The following is a 21,720-nucleotide window of genomic DNA, read 5'->3' as shown; positions in this document are numbered from 1 at the left end:
CAATGGACATGAATAAGGCATTTTTAGATAATACAGAGGGACTTGGGATTATTGCGTTTTTCAAACTTGAATTGATATCTCGGTATCTGTGCGGTAATTCCTTTTATTTTTCCAAGCCAAGCATATTTATCGATAAATTTTAACAGAACCGATCAATTGCGAATGTAAATAAATACTCTGGTGGAGCAATTGAATTCAGATGTAAGTATTCTAAACGGGATAATTCACATTTTCCCAGAATACCGTTTATTGATTTCATCGATATAATCAGTTATTTTCAATAGTCGATAACTTTTTTCCATCATAAAATCCACTCGGAGAATTAAAGTTCTAAAGATAACTTCGTCACATATTACACATCCATGAATCAAGGTTGAAAATTGTTTGCAGTGCTGAAGATCATCTCTTGTAGATTCATCAGGTTATGATGACTAAATGTAAAAAACGAAATCAAAAACGAAAACGCATGTAAAAAACACGCGTTTATCAACGACAAAAAAAAGCCGAATAAATTCGAAATCGAACTCGAATTCGACATAATCATGTTTATGAATGGAAATTTTATCCAAAAGCGACAACTGGCGCCACCAAATTTTACTCACTTTTTTTCACTGTGTGAGTCAACTCACTCAACTCGCTCATTGCTGCTGGCTGGTTATAAAAATTCGATTTCCGTCATTCGAATGTTATTTTTTTTGTTGTGTGTTCGATTGCGTGTGTGTTTAACCTGTGACATTCTTTGGTTTTTTTCTTGTTTTGTTTCGTTTTTTCTTCTTGTTTTTTTTGTTTTTTGGTTAAGTTTTCTTTGCGATTTGAAACAATGGACATGGAAATTTATTATCAACGTATGCGTTCGGATGAAGTTTTCAATGTTATACGTAATTTATCGGAAAAATTTGCTATGATGAATCAAAATGATATACAAATGGCCGATGTTAATAATAATAATGATCATAATGATGGTAATAATAATAACGATAATCGCTTTAAAGGTTCAACAACATTATATTATGGTCGATCACAATCATTGGATACTGATAAAATTATTAATAATCTATATGGATCATCTGATAATCCTAATCATTCAAATAATGCTGATAATAATAATAATCCGTTGGATAATTTAAATATAAATGATAATTTACGTATACCCGATGCAAAAGTTGATGCAGGCGATGATGTAATTATTGGTGAAATCAATACACCTTGTAATTTTTATCTGATAAAAAATAATCCGGATATTATTGTATCGTTTATGGAATTTGAAGAATCGTTAAATCATTTTTATAATAATGATAAAAATCGTATAAATTTAATTGAATTATATTCAACATCGATTGAAAATAATCGTTATGGTGTAGCGAAAATTCCATCAACTTTAGAACAATCGGAAAAACGTTGGGCACGAATACAAGTGGTAAATCATTCGGATCAATCAACAAGTCAATGTTTTTTTATTGATTATGGTATGGTTACACCAATATTAACAAATGAAATTTATAAATTGGATGATCGTTTTAAACAATATCCAGCACGTTCATTTAAAGCTGCATTAGCAGGTAAAATATTTATTTGAAAAATCAGAAATCAGAAAAACTTTTCAATAACTTTTTTCTCAATTAGATGTATCACCAAAATCTGAATTCTGGTCATTATCTGAAACATCATTTTTTGAATCATTATCCAAAGATAAAGAATTAATAATAATACCAATGAATATTATTGATAATGATGATCGTCATGAATGTAATCTATTGGATAATGATATTGATATTAATGATGAAGTTAATAATTTTATTCGTGGTAGTTGTTCATGAATCGTTGAAAACAAACAAACAAACTAACGAAGCCGATGGATGATCAGTGATATATTTGATTGATTTTTTATTCCTGGATGCCTTTTTTTTTGTTCAAAAATCCATATCCGACACACACACTTTTTTCTGTTCATGTTTCTGTTTCTATTATTCCATTTCATTTTTTGTTTTTGTTTCATTTTTCACACACATATCGTAATCAAACTTATCGCTACTATTTCATAATGATGTAAACAACAACAAAACGAAACGAAAAAAACTTTTGCTCAATCTGATAGGATTTATTATTATTATTGTTCATCATCATCATCAACATATTGATAACCCTTTTTTTGTAATATTTTTTTTTTTTTTTTTTTGTAACGTAATTTGTAATATTCAACAATTTACAAAACATACACACACACGCACAAACATAATTGTTACTAATATTACCTTTCAAACAAACAAACTTTTGTCAACAAACAACAACATTTTCTCCTCAAATCTGATCTAATAAAAAATTACAAAAATTTCAACAATTCAACAGTTTGTTTCAACATTCGTTCAATTCATTTTCTCTTCTTCTTTTGAATTTCTCTCTGCATATCCATTCTGGATTTTTAGTTTTTTCTCTGGGAAACTAAAGAGAAAAAAACATCAAGTGTATGGCGTTCAGGTGATGATAAACAGTGTTTGGTGGTGGTGGTGGTCGAGGTATATCTTTGAAGAAGTTTTCGACATCAGATTTTTTTTTTGTTTTTTTTTTTTTTTTTTTTGTAAATACAGTTACAAAATGTTGATGATGATCGTGGCGCAAAAATCTAATCATACAACGTGTTTCGAAATTGACGAAAAACAAAAGAGAGAGAAAAAGATGATTGATTTACACTTGAAAAGCAAAAACATTCCAAATGGTGAATTCAAAAGAATCTTTGGTGGAAGAAAAAGAGAGAAAGAAGTTTTCCTTTTTCATTTTCTCACCAAGATTGTTGTTGTTGTTGTCCAGATGGCAATGATATGGTCATTTAAGATTTGTTTCTTCTTGAAACACTGGACAACGACAGCGAAAACATCAAACAGGGACAAAATGTTTGCTTTTAACTTGCTTGCTTGTTTGATTTATTGAATTTTATCCGAAAAAAAATTTTTGACCGGTAAACAAATTTCATTTCGTGTTTTGTCCGTGTTTGTTCGTTGGTGATGTTCCAATTGGAACAGTTTCTTTTTCGCTTTGTGTTCAGCAAGTGTTTGTTTGTTCTTGAAAAAAAGATTAACTTTTTTTTCTGAAAAAATCTCCAGTGTTTATCATCATCATCATTAAGCAGCAACGATTTTCATTCATTCAATGAACTCATCTTTATCATCAAAGATAATCTTCTTCTTTTCTTTCCATCAAGTGTTAATGCGATTATCTTTTGCTTGCTTTGGCTTTGGCTGATTTTTTTCAACTTTTGACCATTTCACGATCATCTTTTGTTTTGTTTTGTTTAACACAAAAGTTTCCACCGATCCATCCGACATCCAGATTCGATTTGTTTCAAGCATAATGATTATCAATTTAAGCAAGCAAAAGACAAAAACAAAGTTTGTTTGTTGTTCAGTTCTGTCATCCATAACATGGCCAAATGTTTCATTCATTCATAGGAAATACAACAAAAAAATCGAATAAAATTTTCGTCTATTTCGACTAAAATTGCTCCAAAAATTTTTTTTGATCATTAAAAGAAACTTTAACTCTTTTTTTTCACTTTCACTTTTTTGGAAATTAAGGTAAGTTCTCTTTGTGCCATAAATGTAATCATCTGTGGTTAATTAACAAAATTAATTAGCTGTTTTAATGAACATTTTTTTTTGTCAAACAAAAAAAAACGATCCACAAAAACACAATCTTTTTCCTTCTTTCTTTCGTTCGATGTGTTTAAATAGCCATGACTCTCGATTCCGCTCAATATCAACATTTGACCAAAATGAAAATTCGAATGAAATTCGGATATTTGATCGATCGATCGATTGATTGATTAATTGATTATCGAAAAATTCCATTAACGCGTTCGCTACCAGCGACGCATATATGCGTCGTTTATTTGCTGTAGTTCTATGTGTTTTTCGAAATCTCCGGTAGCGAACGCGTTAATCCATCAACAACAACAACAACAATTTTCCATAATTAGACATTTGTTTTGTTTGTTTTTGTTTTTCAATTTTCCAAATTCCTCATCCATTCTGCTTCTGCTTTGTTGTTGTTGTTCCAAGATGTTTGATAAAATAACGAGAGAGAAACCTTGAACGATTTCTTTCAAACGCAAATCAAAAAAAAACAAACTGATGTGGTCAATATTGTTGAAGAAACGAAAAAACCATTCACACCATATACAGGTGAATATGATATGATATGATGTTTTGTTTTGTTTGGAGGCAGGTGAAGTGGAAATAGTGGGAATGAAGTTTTCGTACTTTTCGTTTTCTTTTTGAAACACATCATTAGAATAAAAGAAAAATAGACATTGAACCTGTGTGCGAATCATGATTTTGAAAAAAAGTCTTAATGATGATGATTGTCCATGATGGTGGTCGTCGTGGTGGCCATCGTGGTCAAAATAGAAAAAATGTTTACTTCTTTTCAATATCATAACGGTTTAATGTTTTTTTGATTGGATTTTTTCTTTTCTTTTTCTTTTTTTTGGGCGTAACACACAGGGTTAACCTGACATTGAACCTGTGTTGCCTGTCATTACGTAATTGAAAAAAAATTCGATCATTATCGATCGACCGATTGATCGATTTTTGGAAAGTATGCATATCGATCGATTGTTACCTTGATTTTTTTTTCTTCAAATCAAATCAATCAAAAACTTTCTCCATTTTCTCCATTTTGATTTACTTTCGATTGACCGTTAACACAAGTGTTACACACAGCAGCGATGTTTTTTGGGCCACCACCATCATCACATAATTATTTTCATGTGGTTTTCTCTCTCTATCTCTTTGCATGCTTTTTTCTTTCGATTTAAACAACATTCGTTCGTTCGTTCGTTGGATGTTAAATTAGTTTTTTTTTCAATTTTGTAAAGGTCACATCGTTTGTTTGTTTGTTTGTGTGTGTGTGTGTAAAATGGCGCGCCGAAAATCAACAACGATATTTGACAGGTGTCCAACAGGTATACATGTTGTTTGATGACAATAATCATCATCGTTCGGGATATCAAACTTGAATCGAATCAAATCAAACGAAACTTTTTTTACAGGATTTTTTCGTTTTCGCTTAGAAAAAATCATTAATTAAGAAATTTAATTAAGAAAAATGAAACGAAACGAAAAGGTGCGCCTCGTGTTTTTTTTTCAAAATTTTTCAAAATTTATTAATTTTTTTCAGTTCGTGCAGTAGAGACGGAAGTGTTAGATTGAAAAACTATCGTTGATTTTTCACACCAAACGCACACCGGTAATGTGTGGGGAGAGAAAACCCAAATTGAAAATTGATTACCGAAAAAGGTAAAATTTGATTGACCATTTGAGTTGAAATGGTTTCTCTGATTATTATCATCATCATTAGTAGTAGTTTTCCTAATTAGTTTTTCGATAAAAAAAAATTAACACCTAGGAAATTTCTAGGAAAATTTATCAAGTACTTGTTAGAAAAAATATTTTTTCCGGAAAGTTTCCCTTGCTTACAATATTCATAACTTTCACTTGTTTTTTTTGCCCCAGAATGTTGAGGATGTTTATTTTGTTGTTTTGTTGACCACCACAAACATCATTAGTGGTTGGCCAAAACAGTGTTTAGTTTTTTCGGCCACATTTCAACAAACAAATTTGACTAATTTACATAACGTCTGAAACGAAACAAAAAAAAAAAACAAAAATGACCATAAAAAGATTGATGATTGACCAACCAACCACTGTGTGTAATGAAGAAAAGTTTTGTTTTGAAATTTCAAAAATTTCAATGAAATCTTTGCAAAAAGTGAAATTGAAAACAAAACTCAACTTTAACATTAACATCTTGAACTTAATTGAATATTTTGTCTATTTGGGTGCAATCATTTGATGATTCAACCTTAATTAATGATGATTGAAACTTTGTTTGATGATGATGAACATTATCATCATTAAAATTCATTAAATTTCACATCCATGATTGTGACATGGTTGAATGGTTTTTTTTACATATAGACTTTCAAACGTTGTTGGAAACTACAAAAAGCTACAACTAATCGTTGACATTCATAAAAAAAAAATTTTCTATTCAAAAATTCAACAATCCATTCATTATTCTCGAATGTAATTTGTTTTTTATTTTTTTTGCATGTTTTTTTTTTCATTTTGAAAAGGGAAAAAACAACAACATTGAAATTTTCGGGAAATAACCTTGACACTGGCAATCATTTCAATCACAGGAAAAACGATAACAGCAACAAAAATTCAGAATTCCGTGGATGAATTCATCTATCTATTCAGTAATTATCATTAAGAATTCATATGAATTACATAGATGAATTCACTCATTAAAATTTTAATGAATGAAAAAAATTTGTAAAATTGAAAAGAATATCCAAATATAAACACATAAACACTTTGAATTGGATTGATTTTTGTCCTGATGATCATCATCACGATGGTCACTTTTTGTCGTAGTGGTGGTCGTTTCCCTGGATCCATTATTATTACCTGGTTTCATTTTATTATGACTATGAACTGGTTTTACTTGATTACCACCACCATCAATAATGATAATCGATGATAATTTCTTTTTATATTGATATTCATCAAATGTAATTAATCGAAATTCTTTCCTACAAGGTTTATTAAATAATTGTTCAAAATTATCTAATTTCCATATCCATTGTTTATTAGCTGATACAATAACAATTGGTCTATACATTTGCCATTCAGCAACACAATCAATCGTTTCAATACATTTCATTAATGGTCTTTTAAAATATAAATTACGAATCAGATATTCATAATATGAATATAATGATGGTAATTGATTTAAACATTCATAAAAAAATTCATCACATTGACATAATAATAATGTAAAAAAATCATTATTATAAATATTATTATATTTAGTCATTTTAGATTCAATTATAATTGGACAATGATCATGTTCACGACAACAAATATCAATTAATTTTGCCTGGCCTAAATCCGAATAATTTTGGGCTTTATTATTAGGGCCACACCAATTTGTACCAGGTGAAATCAGATTCCATTTTATTAATTGTCTTTTTTGTCTTTTTTGTCTTTTTTGTCTTTGTTGTTGTTGTTTTATAGCCATTCTCGAACAGAATTCAGTTACAAGTAACATAAGATTGAAATCAATTTCATGCGATGAATATTGTTTTTTATGAGAATTTTGTTCAAGATATTCATTTGCCTGTATTTGACGATCGAAATTCTTTAAATCAAATATTATACAATCAATTATTTCATGTTTTACAAATAGTAATTCGAGAATGGTAAATATATTTTCCGATTTAAAACCAACCAGATATGTTGTTGTTGGTGTTGTTATTCTTGTTGTTGTTGTTGTTGTTCGATTATCATCATCACAACAATCCCAGATAATTTTGTTACAAAAAATTTCAAATATCAATTCCTGATCATCATCATCACCATTATTATTATTGTGATTTTTGTTACAACATTTTTGGTTACAAAGTGAAAAGTACATTGAAATTTGATTGGTAAAAACGATCCATAGAATCAGAATGTTGTTGAATGAATGTTTCATTATAAAACGTAAAAAAAGGCAAAAATCGCAAGAAAAATTTTTCAAAAACATTTTTAAATTCGAAGAAAAAAGTTTTTACAAAAATTTGAATTTAATTAGAAAATTTTTTGCTACAATTTTTTTTTTTTGAAAAAAAAGTTAATTAAAAGTTTGTAATTTTTTCCTGTTACAAATCGCTTTTTTTATTCTTTTTCTTTTTCTTCTTTGGTTCCGTTGTTGTTATTAATTTCATCTTTTGTAACATTTGTTTCATTCATTTCATGTTCATCATTAAGTGTTTCATTATAATCATTATATTTTGTAATTAATAATGTATTCTGATAATCAGTAAATGTTGTTAAACGAAATTTTTTCATACATGGTTTTTTTAATAATTTTTCATAATTTAATAATTTCCATTTACCATTAACACGTTTCCATTCAGCATAACAATCAATTGATTCAATACAATCAATATTAAAACGTAAAAAATATAATTCTCGAATAACATCTTCATAATGTAAACCTTTATGTCTATGTAAACAATCATATAAAAATTGATCACATAAACAAAATGATACTGTTATCATACCACCATTATGTAAGCCATGTTTAGATTTTTTTGATTCAATATTTAATGGACAATGATCATGTTCTCTACAACAAAGATCAACTAATGGTTCACTACCAAGATCCCAATAATTTTCGGCTATATCGGCAACACCACACCTGTGTTCAGGTTGAAATAGACAGGAAAAAAATGTAGCAATTTATAAGTAAAAAAAAATGATTTTACCATTTAGTTTTCGGTGCTATAAAATCAATAAAATTATCATCTTTTTTCATATCATTTTCACTAAAATATTTACTACCATTATCCATTTTAATATGTAACAATCTTGAATATGTTTTTAATGAATATAATGTACATGAATGTATAACTAATATCATTAGATTATAATCAATTTTATGTTTTGAATAGGTTTTATTTTTACCATATTTTTTTATATAAATTTTTGATTGTTTTTTACGTTCAGGTATGCTTAAATCAAATATAGCACAATCATATATACTATGTGTATTATAAAATAATTCTAATACGGTTAATGTTTTATCAAATAAAAAACCAACCAAATATGTTGATTCAACTAATATTGGCATCTTTATTGATCTATCCATTATCGGTAATTTGGGTTGGATATTAAATTCAGATGATTCAGAATTTGATGCTGATTCAAATATTGATGATAATGATGTTGGTAACATTGAAATTTTACAAGTGAATAGGATAAAAACGATAAACAATAAACAAAAATGTTTGATTTTCATTTTATTTTTTTTCTTGGATTTCAAAAATGAAACAAATTTAGAAAAAAAATGGATACAAATAACCAGGGAGAAATTTTCGACCATTTTTAAATCTAGAAATTTAATAATTGAATTTTAGCTTTTTTACAAACGTTAATTGTTTTGCTGTTGTTGTTCGACAATATCGAATTAATTTGTTAATTTCGATTTCGAATATTTCGAGTTTTGATTCTGTTTTCCTTGTTACAAAAGAATGTAGCAAAAAAAAAAATGTAGCAAAATTGCAACAAAAAATGTAGCAAAAAAATGTAGCAAAATTGCAACAAAAATGTAGCAAAAAAAAAAATGTAGCAAAAGATAAGAATTTTTTATTTTGTAAATTTTTATTCTGTTATAAATTCTATTTTTTATCCCGAATCTCTTTTAGTCTTGCTTCTTCTTCTTCTTCTTCTTCTTGTTATTGGTTATGATTATCATTATGTTTTGTAACATTATTATCATTAGGTTTTCGAAATGTATCTGGTTTAATTTCATTATCATCATCATGTTCATCATCCTTGTAATCAATATTATCAACATCATTATCATTTTGATCAGTTGTTATTGCTGTTGCTGTTATTGTTGTACGATTTTTTCTATAATCTTTAAATCTAACAATATGAAATTTTTCCGAACATGGTTCATTTAATAATTTTTCAAAATTTAATAATTTCCATTTTTCATTATCAAAAATCCATTTAGCATTACAATCAATTGTATCAATACAATCAACATCAAAACGTAAAAAATATAATTCTCTGATAACATCTTCATAATGTATACCTTTTCGACGATGTAAACAATCATAAAAAAATTGTTCACATTGACAATATGATACCATAAACATATTATTATTATGTAAACCATGTTTAGTTTGTTTTGATTTAATATGTATAGGGCAATGATCATGTTCCCTGCAACAAATATCAACCAATGGTTGATTACCAAGATCCCAATAACTTTTTGCTACATCATCAATACCACACCATTTGGTTTTCGGTGCAATAAAATCCATAAATTTATTATCATCTTTTTTCAGATCATTATCATTGAAAAATTTGCTACTATTATCCGTTTTAATTAATATATTATTTGTATATCTTTTTAATGCATATAATGTACATGAATGTATAATTAATAACATTAAATTATAATCAATATGATGTTTTGAATAGGATTTATTATGGCCAAATTTTTTTATATAAATTTTGGATTCTTTTTTTCTTGTCTGTTCTTTCATATCAAATATTGCACAATTATAAATAGTATGATTATAATAATATAATTCTAATACTGTAAGTAAATTTTCATATTGAAAACCAATTAAATATGTTGATTCAATGAAGATTGGCATTCGTATTGATCTTGATTGTATCGAATGTTTTGATTGTTTAAGTGGTTCATTTTTTGTATCAATTTTCGATTGAAATAATTCAAATAATTCCGGTGATGATAATACGGATAATTTTGAAATTTTATCAGTAAAAATAAACAACAGGATGATTGAAATGTTGATTACGAAACGAAATATTTGTTTCATTTTCAAAATATTACAAAAAAATTACAAATTCAAAATTACAATTTTTTTTGAAGATTTTTACAACCAAAAAAAAATTATTTCGCTGTTTGTAATTTTATTTGTAATTTGTAATTGTTGTTGTTATAAAAATTCTATAATTCTATTTTATTACAAAATTACAAAATTACAAATTTGCAAAATTCAATTTAATAATTTAAAATCAATTATTTTGAAATTATTTTTACATGGTTTTTGAAAAATTTCTTTATCATTTATCAATTGCCATTCATTATCGAAAATCCAACCAGCATTACAATCGATTGGTTGTAAACATTTTAGATTTGATCGTTTAAAATAAACATTTCTAATTACATCACCGTAATTTTTTCCCAAACGTATTCTACGTTTAAGACAATCATAAAAAAATTGTTCACATTGACAAAGATACATTTTAAATAAACTTTCATTAAATAAATTGTATCGTTTTTCATTTGGTCTAAGTACGATTGAACAATATTCATGTTCACGACAACAAATATCAACAAATCTAGCCGGGCCCAAATTCCAATAATCATTCATAATGGTGGTGGTGGTGGTTAAATCTGTACCACACCACAATGTTTTCGGTGCATGCCATGTTGTTTGATTATCAATTTGTTTCAATATTGATGCTAAATTTGATGAAATTTCGTCGTCATCCTCATCATCAAAATCGCTACTTTTTTCACCAACTTCATTAACACTTTGTTGCTCCAACGATTTCATTGTACATGACCGACGTATCAACGATAATAGTAAATTATAATCAATATATTTCATTTGATAAACATAAAGTGCAGGATGATTACGAATTAATTCTTCTGGTTTTTCTTGATCTTGAAATTTTTCAACATTAAACAAGGTACAATTTTTTGTTACATAACCCGTTTCATATGTATCAATTATGGCTAGGATGTTTTCCGAACGAAAACCAGTTATATATGAAAATTCAGTTGCTGTTGATTCAGTTGTTGTTATGGATTTCAAACGATTTCTATTCAAACTTGTATTATTATTATTATCAATTCTATTCAATATATCCAACATTATTGGTTTCATTAATAATGGTTGTTTAGATATTTTAATTATAATTATAATTATAACGATTTTTATAATTATAATTATGATAAATAAAATTTTTAAATTTTTTTCCATCATTTTTCAGTTCAATTTCGTTATAACAAATTGTTCATTGTAAAACTTGTAATTTTTATAAAAAATGGTGAGATTTAGTTTTTTTAACTTGAAATTACAAAATTTGTAAATATAGAAAATAAAAGTCGAATTTGAATTTACGTAAAATTCTAGAAAAATCAAAAATCAAAAGTTTTTCGAAAATAATTTTCCGGTTTGTTTTTGCTCGAAATATTTCCAGATTTTGAAAATATTTTTTTTCAAACTGTATTTTTTTCCGATGTGAATGTTCACATCATTTTTTGTTTTCCCTCGTTAATCGCCGGTTATCATCATTGATTATTTTTCCGAAATCAATGAGAAAATTGAATCGAAATTTTCCAGAAAATTTCCCAAAAAAAACACCCTGTATCAAAAATGTGAAAAAAAATCCAAAAATTCTACGAAAAAAGCGAGCAAACATCAAGACCAAGAGAGAGAATGAATGAATGATTTTCACAAAAACAACAGAAAGCAAAACAGAAAAGCAAAGGTCATTGATGGTCATTGATTCAATTCATTTCCTTGAATCACTTTTCTCTTAACTTAAATCCAGATCAAAATCAGCTAATCTTGATTATTGTTGTTGTTGTTGTTTTTGATGGTCACTGAAATTATCCTTTCTTTCTTTCTTTGTTGTTGTTGTTGTTGTTGAGTGATTGGTCATCGGACATGATCATTATCATCATCATCATCATCATCATTATCATCGATGATTACATAATGATGATGATGATAATAGTTTCTTCATTGATCGGATAATGATAACAACAACAACAACAACGACGGAAAAAAAAAGTATCAAGTTAATAATCAATGTGTTTCATTGATCAACCGAACGAAAAAATTTACGGAAAAAATGGAAAACCGAGAAAGAAAGTTTTCCCGCTCGATCTAGATCAAAGAAAAAAATGTTTGATAAGATAATTATATCGCTGGATAATTTGACGATGCTGATAATCATCAAGTATTTTTGGTTGGTTGGTTGGTGGTTTGGAAATTGATATGATTTTTTTTCTCTTTTTTCGTTTCTCCGATTGAAATTCAATTCAAATTTGGATTCAATCATCAAAGGAAAAATCTTCTGTTACAAATATGGTTATATCCACCAAACCATCCATCCATCCACCACAATGATATGATTTTTTTATGTTTTGTTTGGTTTTGCTTATTCAGGTTGGTTCGATACAAAAAACAAAACAACAACCTTCACTAAAATTCGCTTTTTTCATTGAAGAATTGAAGTTTTTGGATTTTCGTTTTCGTTGTTTTCGTTTGACATTCCTCGATGATGATCATCATCATTTTAACCAAATTTGGTCAAAAAACAAGAAAAAAACTTTCTTCATTTTGGCTATTTTTGTCTGTTCTTTTGATGATGATTTTCAAGGATCTTCCATTACGGTGAACTTGATCTAAATCTCCAAAATAATTCAGATTTTTCCAGTTCTGAAGATGTTTATATATAGTAATCATCATCATCATTATTTTTTTTCTCCAAAAAAAATCATCATCTTTTTCTCAATTTCCATTGTCAATTTTTTTGCCAGAATGCAAAACAAAACAAACGATGAAATGATTACGAAACTATCAAATTCCAATAATGATGATGATAATAATAATAATGGTAATGGTAATGATGATGACACATAGGTTTTATTATTAAATTATAAAAAAAAGTAACAAGAGAAAATGTTTAGTTGTAAAAAGGTCATTATAATTTTTTTTAACATGGCTTTCTCTCTCTCTCTCTCTCTCTCTCTCCTTGCATTGTGTTTCTTCTTTTTCTCCCATTTTTTTTCCATTATGATTCATCTTTGGAATTTTGGAAAATAGATCGTTTTGGATTGACGTTGATCGATGATTGATTGATTGATTGATTGAAATTTTCCTAATTATATAATAACCATAATTAATGATTTGTTGTTGTTGTTGTTGTATAATTAACCCGGAATCATTCAATCAATCGGACTAAAGAAAAAAAAACATGTGTTTTTTGTGCGGAAAAAAAATCAAATCCAATTAGTTTTGCGATTAATAATCGAATATATCGATGATGATGATGGATGATCGATCGATGTATCAATTATCGTGATTAAATTTATTTCATCGTAATAGTGGTTTTCCATCCTAAACGTTTATCCCTAAAAAAAAATGTATCCGCGGATAGATTTCATTCGTTCTTCGTTTCTCTTCTTTGTTCTTCTCCATAACAAAAATCTTTAATTAACTTGATTTTCAAAACAAAAAAAAAATTTCAATTTTTTTTTTCACAAAAACATTTTCAAGGTAATATCCACCTGTAGAGAAGCAAAAAATGATTCATTCTCAATTGATGATGATAATCATCAACTTTTATCATTCATTTTTTTAGCCATATATAGGATAGAGATTCTTTCGAGGTTTCTTCCGTTCTTTGTAACGAAACGAAACAAAACAAGCGAGACAAAACAAATATTAACAATGACAAAATCTATGATGCATAAATTATTCATTTTCATTACATTTCTTAATTCATTACATTGAATACATGTGAGATTGCTCGAGAGAGCGAGTGAGCGAGAGAGAGAGAGAAAAAAATTCGAATGATTGGCATGAAGGTGATGATAATGTTGTTGATGTCGATGTCGATGTCGATGATGATAATGATAATGAAAGTGGTAGTAGCGGTAATCATTACAGTAGTCAGTTAGTTGTAGTCAATTATGACCAAAAAATTAAAGAAAATCTTCGTGGTCGTCGTTGTCGTAGTCATTCTGCTTTGTTTGCGTAGGAGTTTGTTTTGGACAACGAATGAATAACCATCATCGTCAAACATCATCGAAGTATAAACTTCTTCGATGAATCTATCCATTTAACCACAATCAAAAAGCGTAGGATTCCCGAAAAAAAATCATTATCAATCATAACAACCATGTTGTTGTTGTTGTTGTTGATGCCTTAATTTGGATTCTTTAACAACAACAAGGATTATTCCTACCACAAAATTCACTTAATCGCCTAATCACCTAAACAAAAATGTGTTTTTTTTAATTTTGGTGGCTTTTTTCTTTTTCCCTTTTAACTTTCTCTTCTTCTTCTTCTTCTCTCTCCTAAGGTGTATTACATGTTTTCCTTGTTAACATCGTGTTGATCTTGAATGCACTGTGTCTGTGTGTGTGTGCGTGTGTGTGTGGCTCTCAAACATTCAAAGTTTCTTAATTAAATAATGATGAAAAAAACGAAGCGAAACGAAAATCTATTAAACATTCGTTTTTAAAAGAACGATTTTCGTAAATTTTCTTTCTCTACAAATTTTTCTCTAGTTCTGTTGTTGTCTTTTGTTGCAATCATACACAAAAAATCCAATAAAAACATCATTACGACGATGTTGATGATGACGATACACGCACGCATTCTTCATTTAGCTAATTTTTTTCTTTTGAATTAAAATTTTCTTCGTATTTTTACGTTTTTTTTCAATCAATAGAATGTAATAAAATTTCAACATACCAACGCTGTTTTCAATTTCGTTCCAAGAAACAAAAAAAATGACCAAATGTGATCCTCAATCAATAATCAATCGATAATCAAATCTGCCATATTTATTTTTTCAGCCAATCGATCATCAATTAAATCAATCAATAGTGTGTGTGTGTGTGATGATACAAAAACAGCAAAGATGATTAGGAAAACGTATCGAAATATAATTCGTACAAAATGTCGGCCAACATCAATCCATTTCAATGCTGCATTAATTATTCTGGTCACAATCATTATCAATCTAGTCGTTATTGTTAGTGGTCAAATATCCACTGATTCTGTTGTTGTTGTTAATGATAATCAAAATTTTCATCATCATCAAAATATTCCAAAAGATAATAGGCCACGTTTTCCAAATGGTACCATATTTCAATTTGGTGGTAACAGTAACAGTAGAGGTCAAAATAGCCAAAATGTTTTAACATTTCCATCATCATCATCGTCATCAAATGTGATCCATAATAATAATAATAATAATCGTTTTAAAACCAGACCAATAACTGGTTCAGTCATAAATGTTCATAGCGATCGTATCAATGTTAATGATGATAATGATCGAAGTTTTGGTGAAGAAAATCAACCATCAACAATAAGAATACATGATAATAATCATCAACATGGTGGTCAACATCATCCACTTCATAATCAAATTGATCATATTGATCATCGAAATCCATCGATTATCCATCATCCAAATCATCAACGACCACAAAATATTCATTATGAAGTTAGTTCGGGCCAGGATCATCAAAATCATCAACAACCGATAATCAGTCATTATAATCGATCAGCATTAAGTAATAATGATGATGATCATCATCGTCGTTTAATTACATCAGCACATCAAGGAAGTCGTACAGATTTAGAAAGTTATCATCGTGCTGCTATTATCAATCCAGATGATACAGTTATTGGTGGTTCAAATATTGGTCATCATTATCATGGTACTATTGTTGATGTAACTGATAATTTTGCTCGTGGTAATCAACCTGGTGGTGGTGGTGTATCATCACATCCAAATTATCATCATTCGGGATTAGATTCACCAAATCGAACACAAATTCATCATCATCATCATCATCATTCATCGGCTATATCGACTTATCCCTCAAATGTACGTCAAAATAGTACAACACAACAACTAAATCAACATTCGAATTATCAACAACAAGTTAACCCGATCAATCAAACGGCTGCTACCATCAATCATCATTCGGGTTCGAATATTCATTTTCCAATCGGAAGATTGAATAATCAAACACAAGTTGGTGGTGGTGGTGGTGGTCAATCCATCAATGGACAACGATTAAGAACTTTCAACAACAACAACGGTAATCGAACCTCATCAGCAACAGTATCATCACAACAACAACAACCCGGAACAGCATTTATATCATTAAATTCATTGGATAATAATGTTAATATAGTCGATAATGATGTTGAAGCAATTAATAAAGCTAGAATTTATGCTGAACAAGCAAATGAAGAACAAGCGAAAAAACAAGCACAAAATGTTGTTCGTTTAGCAGCAACTGATCAATTAGAATCAGAAATTATTACTAATCGTACAAGAGGTAAGTTTAATGAATCAATCAAAAAACAAAACAAAACAACAACAAAAAAACATTCAATAACTTTCATTTATCATTTTTAAATAAGATTAAATTACAAAAAATGATAAACGATTAATTGTTTCTCTCTCTCTCTCTCTCTCTCTTCATTTTTTAATAATTAGTAAAAAGTTTTTTTCCCCATTCATTTTTCATCATCATCATGATAAACATCATTATCATCATCAGCAGTAAAAGATGTAATCCAATGCTATTACAATGAATGATTTTTTTTTTGTTGTTGTTGTTGTTGAATGAAATTGATAATGATGATCATTCATTGATCATTGATTGATTGATTGAACAATATTAAGGATAGTTAGGATTTTTATTTAGTTAGTTTCCTTTTCGTCAAAAAAAAAAAAAACAAAACAAAACATTATTTATTCAATTCAAAATATGTTTTCTTTTCATTTTTGTTTAAGCATTGTTGTTTTTTTTTTTGCAATTAAAGATCAAATATATACATTTTTGTAACAATGGAGAGAAGCAGCAACAACAACAACAAAAATGTCTATTTTTCATTCAACATTTAGTTAGTTTATCCTATTTCATTCAAATTCATCATTTGTTACCTGTCAATCAATCAATTTTATATAATTAAATATAGATATCGATTGATCGATCTCTGTGTCATTTTGTTTCAAAATGATCGATTGTAATTCAAATTGATATTAAATTGAAGATGGAGAAGGCGAGAGAGAAAATGACGACCTATTCTCGTTGTTTTGTTTTGCTTGTTTGCTTTTTTTGTCATGTTTGTTTTGTTTTGTTTTGTTTCATTTCAATTGTCTTTTTACCATTTTTTTCTTTTTTTTCGTTTGTCATTTTTGTTTTTTAGCATATTTATCATGCGAAAGCGGTGAAATGATTGTAAAAATAAATTTTACTGAACCATTTCGTGGTATTGGTTATGCTGATTATGATCGTTCAAGTCCATGTAAATTTTATGGTGATGGTGGCCGTTATTATGAAATGCGTTTACCATTAAAAGGTTGCGGTACTAAACAGGTAAATAATCACATCTCACTCTCTCTCACTTCCCTTCAAAATGTTCGAAATCGATACTATCGATATAATCAATCGATACTTTTTCTTTTATTTTTTACCGAAAAACAAAACAGGAAGCACCAAGAATATTCATCAACAATATTATACTTAGATTTCATCGTGCATTAGAATTGGAAGAAGATGAAATAAAAACAATTGTTTGTCGTTATCCACCACCATTAGCACCACCACCACCATTGATTGCTGCACCAATGTATGTTTCTGATTCACGAATTCCGCTCAAATCATTCAATTTTCGCTTACGTTTACGTTTTTTTTTCTTTCCAGATTAGAACAACCACCACCAATGATACCATTCATACCGGCAAAATTATCCGAAATTGAATTATTATTAATCGTTTCGGCATTATTATTTTTAACATTATTATTATTAGGTATTGGTATCGGTTATTATTGTTTAAAGAAAAGAAAAGTAAAAGTTATTCGAAAATTTGTTCCACCGGCTGAAATTCCATATTTTCCACCATCATCATCAGAGGAACATTCTATTATATCGGAAGGTTCAATCATACATCATGATGATTATCAATTTCAAAACCTTGGATATATTCCGGAAGCTAAACTTTCCTATATGGATGATATATTTTATCAGGATAAAGATTTTATCGAAAACGATGTTGTTCAAACACAGCAAAATTTAATGGTTCCAACAATGCCAATATTCGATACCCGGAAATTTGATGATCATTTCATTATGCATGGTTCGGAAACTGATATCGATACTGATTATGAAGTTGATCGTTTAATCGTACCGAAAAAACCACGTATAACTAAATTAATAACGGAAAAATATTTCGTAACACCGAAAACAACAACCGAAATTGTTGATGAAATAATAACACATCGTGTTATTGTACCACCGAAAAAAACGTTATTAACAAAATATCTGGATGATACAATGATTACACCACAAATTGATAATGAAATTGATGAAACAATTACAAATCAAAGACGTTTTGGTCCTGCAAAACCATCATTGCAATCCGAAAAAATTGATGATACTTATGTACATTCAGCCGAGGAATTGGATATTATTGATGATATTGAACAACATCGTATACGAGGACCAACAAAACAGCCACAATTAACCACCACTGATCAAGATGATTATTTTCATTCAGATATTTATGAAATTGATGAAGTTATTGATAATTTGAATGAAACAATTATCAATGCAACAACCACAAGACCATTAACACAATCAACGGTTGATGATGATTATATAACACATTCAAGAGATTTAGATGAATTTTTGGATAATACTGTTCATCGTCGTCGTTTAGTACCAAAACCATCAACGGAACCACCAAAAATTATGGTTAAAAATATTGATGATTTTTATATAACCAATATTACTGAAACAGAAACAAATGAACAAACTACGAAAATCGGTCGTTCAATGCCAAATTTAACATTGGAAATTGATTATGAAGAACAAGAACAAGAAGAATATGATGAACAACAAGGAAAGATTGATTGAAGAAGAAGAACAAACAACTAAATCACGTTTAACTGGATTTGATGTTCGTTTACGTTCGATACCAAGAAAGCCATTACCACAACATACGACAACAACGACATCGATATCCGAAACAACAACAACAACAAAAATTGATGAAATAATTCGCGTATTGAATAATCCACCACGTGATCAAATACCAAATATTGATGAATATTTTATGCTACCAACTAGGAATCGTTTTCGACAAATTATATTAACTGATGAAATATTTCGTACATTAATTTGTGAATCAACAACAATCGATGAATATGTTGAACGTATTGAAAAACATCCCAAGTATGGTCCATTATTTGAACCACCAACTTGGGAAATAATTTTCCGTTTATTATCATTGCCTGAAGTGAATCAAAGAAGGCCGCCAACAACAACCACAACAACAAGATATTCGGATACATATAGGTATGATAATGGATTAACCCTTGATTTTCTGTCTGGTTTTTTCTGATTGATTTTCGTTTTCCATTTTTTTTGCATATTAGATCGGGATTTTCTGCACAAGAAGTACGTTCAGTTACAGAAGAAGATGTAACATTTTCACGTAATCGTATTAGTAGTGGACATTATGTTCCATTACCTGATTATCCTATGGATGATGATAATGATCAGCAACCATCATTATCGGGTAATCGTTGGTTACCCGATCCAAAACGTTATGAATGTTATTCACCGGATTTTACACCAATAAAACCTGCATTCAAAACAATACATCGATATGGTAGTGGTCGTCGATCACGACCATCGGGTACAATATCACCAACATCACCATCAACATCAGTATTTGGAACAAGACGATTAGAAAATCCATATACAACCACAACAAATTCATCCATAAAACAACGTCTTTATGATTATGATTTTCGTCCATATTCACCGGATTTAGATGCATTAAGTTTAGAACCATCACAATCATATTTAGCATATAGTGGATCAATACGTCGACGTAATCAAATTCAATCGATTGAAGAACGTGAAGAAATTAAATCAACAACCGAAACAAATGTTTATGATTGGAAACGTTATAGTTGAAACCAAAACCAAAACAAACAAACAAACAAAACGACAAAATTTTGCTTTGAAACTTTCTACTTTTTTTAATTTATATAAATAATAATATTTTTTAACTAATATTATCTAAAGTATATTTTACAAATTTGTAAAGTAAAGATTTATTGAGTTTATTGAATCTTTTTTTATTTGAGATTTTTGGGAATGAATTTCATCAAAAAAAAAATAAAAATATCAATTTTTTCGAATGTATATCGATTTTTGTTTTTTGTTTTTGAAACAAAAGATGGCGTTATATCATTGTTCCTGAATCAACTTAACGCGTTCGCTATAGCGGTATACCAGCGACTCATATATGCGTCGTTTATTTGCTGTAGTTCTATGCATGTGTTTTTCCAAATCTCCGGTAGCGAACCTGTTAAGCACAATTTAACTAATCAATGTGTTGTCGATTCTGCGAGTCGTAAATAATCGTTTTGTGCTGAAAATCAGATTTTTCCATTGAGTTATGCCACGATAACGCTAGAATTTACGATCCAATCATATCAAAATATTATTATTGTGGTTGTGGCATTATTGGTCCAGTTGATAAAAAAAAAATCGAGCCTATTAGTTTGCAAAAAAGAAATGCCATTCGAATCAGCAATATCATGGTGACGCTGTTGAATCATCTCTCTTTACTTGTTGAATGATCCAACCATTAATTGATGAACTAATTCAAATCGAAAATGATCCATTGGAAGTATGTATTTATTCTCGATGGCGATCGTTGGATTGAGAAAAAATTTACAGTCAAACTTCTTTGCGCGCAATATGTGATGCGCCAGCTAAGGCCAAAGTTTTAAATACCAAGTCCAACACAATGGCTATTTTGGATGTTCGTGGTTGGGAAAGATAAAAGGAAATATCAAACTCAATAACCAACAAATCCAAATGATAAATATGGGTTTCAATCAAATCAAATTTCCTTCCCAAATTTTGAGAAGATTCAGCATAACATTGAGCATAAATTGAAGGACCGACCGATTATGAGAACATCCTGTATTATGGATTAATTATGCTTTATTATTGGTGTAATCCCGGAAAATGAATTCAAAGTTTTTTTTGCTTTGTTTTCGAATATTATTATTTCCAATCTGACCAAATCGATGATAAAAGAAGAAGAGATCCAAAAATGTAAATTATCCATTGACAAATTTATGTTTGAATTTAACAAGCTATACCCAACGGACATGTATCGTTACAATGTTCATGTAATCCATCATCTGCCGGAAGTCGTTCGATTATATGGACCATTAATGGTTAATTCGGCTTTTCACGTAGAGAATAGCATGGATATAATTGGTTGAAAAGTGAAAAGTTTCAACATCGAAACCAATTCGTTAAAACAAAATGTG

At 28.8% G+C, this 21,720-nt stretch overlaps 6 protein-coding genes across 6 annotated transcripts; 2 read left to right on the top strand and 4 right to left on the bottom strand.

Annotated features, from left to right (window-relative positions):
- Positions 1 to 651: 651 nt before the first annotated feature.
- LOC113796811 (uncharacterized) lies at positions 652 to 2,343 on the top strand. The gene is made up of 2 exons (XM_027347101.2): positions 652 to 1,559; positions 1,624 to 2,343. Exons 1-2 carry the CDS (start codon positions 821 to 823, stop codon positions 1,815 to 1,817), a joined length of 933 nt encoding a protein of 310 aa, XP_027202902.2. The 5' UTR covers positions 652 to 820; the 3' UTR covers positions 1,818 to 2,343.
- Positions 2,344 to 6,312: 3,969 nt separating this feature from the next.
- LOC142646019 (uncharacterized) lies at positions 6,313 to 7,528 on the bottom strand. The gene has a single exon (XM_075823839.1). It carries the CDS (start codon positions 7,474 to 7,476, stop codon positions 6,313 to 6,315), a length of 1,164 nt encoding a protein of 387 aa, XP_075679954.1. The 5' UTR covers positions 7,477 to 7,528.
- An 80-nt stretch (positions 7,529 to 7,608) lies between these two features.
- LOC113796998 (uncharacterized) lies at positions 7,609 to 8,898 on the bottom strand. The gene is made up of 2 exons (XM_027347305.2): positions 8,312 to 8,898; positions 7,609 to 8,244 (listed from the first exon to the last, which is right to left on the bottom strand). Exons 1-2 carry the CDS (start codon positions 8,842 to 8,844, stop codon positions 7,719 to 7,721), a joined length of 1,059 nt encoding a protein of 352 aa, XP_027203106.2. The 5' UTR covers positions 8,845 to 8,898; the 3' UTR covers positions 7,609 to 7,718.
- A 271-nt stretch (positions 8,899 to 9,169) lies between these two features.
- On the bottom strand, positions 9,170 to 10,449 carry LOC113796885 (uncharacterized). Its single transcript, XM_027347178.2, has one exon. It carries the CDS (start codon positions 10,400 to 10,402, stop codon positions 9,281 to 9,283), a length of 1,122 nt encoding a protein of 373 aa, XP_027202979.2. The 5' UTR covers positions 10,403 to 10,449; the 3' UTR covers positions 9,170 to 9,280.
- A 169-nt stretch (positions 10,450 to 10,618) lies between these two features.
- LOC113796987 (acidic phospholipase A2 PA4-like) lies at positions 10,619 to 15,143 on the bottom strand (the record flags this gene model as incomplete). The annotated part of the gene is made up of 2 exons (XM_027347294.2): positions 15,086 to 15,143; positions 10,619 to 11,423 (listed from the first exon to the last, which is right to left on the bottom strand). A coding segment is annotated over exon 2 (582 nt), but the record flags the coding sequence as incomplete, so codon positions are not given.
- Positions 15,144 to 15,254: 111 nt separating this feature from the next.
- LOC113796874 (uncharacterized) lies at positions 15,255 to 20,358 on the top strand. Its single transcript, XM_027347167.2, is given in 6 exon segments — positions 15,255 to 16,689; positions 17,567 to 17,736; positions 17,850 to 17,989; positions 18,064 to 19,258; positions 19,260 to 19,717; positions 19,798 to 20,358. Coding segments are annotated over 6 exon segments (3,945 nt in total). The 3' UTR covers positions 20,345 to 20,358.
- The last annotated feature ends 1,362 nt before the right edge of the window (positions 20,359 to 21,720 follow it).

The sequence above is a fragment of the Dermatophagoides pteronyssinus genome, unplaced genomic scaffold, assembly GCF_027571235.1.
Source record: "Dermatophagoides pteronyssinus isolate colony J.1.1.1.1 unplaced genomic scaffold, Derpt_VIB-CSIC_2022.12 sq0038, whole genome shotgun sequence".
Lineage (NCBI taxonomy): Eukaryota > Metazoa > Arthropoda > Arachnida > Sarcoptiformes > Pyroglyphidae > Dermatophagoides > Dermatophagoides pteronyssinus.
Note: the sequence above shows the minus strand (reverse complement) of the source record. Positions and strands in the feature narration are given on the sequence as shown.

Bases quoted from the DNA above. Each gene is read 5' to 3' on its own strand.
- LOC113796811 (XM_027347101.2), top strand. From the start codon at position 821: ATGGACATGGAAATTTATTATCAACGTATGCGTTCGGATGAAGTTTTC. The intron at 1,560-1,623 runs GTAAAATATTTA...TTTCTCAATTAG, and splicing joins ATTTAAAGCTGCATTAGCAG to ATGTATCACCAAAATCTGAA.
- LOC142646019 (XM_075823839.1), bottom strand. From the start codon at position 7,476: ATGTACTTTTCACTTTGTAACCAAAAATGTTGTAACAAAAATCACAAT.
- LOC113796998 (XM_027347305.2), bottom strand. From the start codon at position 8,844: ATGAAAATCAAACATTTTTGTTTATTGTTTATCGTTTTTATCCTATTC. The intron at 8,245-8,311 runs GTAAAATCATTT...ACCTGAACACAG, and splicing joins ATAGCACCGAAAACTAAATG to GTGTGGTGTTGCCGATATAG.
- LOC113796885 (XM_027347178.2), bottom strand. From the start codon at position 10,402: ATGAAACAAATATTTCGTTTCGTAATCAACATTTCAATCATCCTGTTG.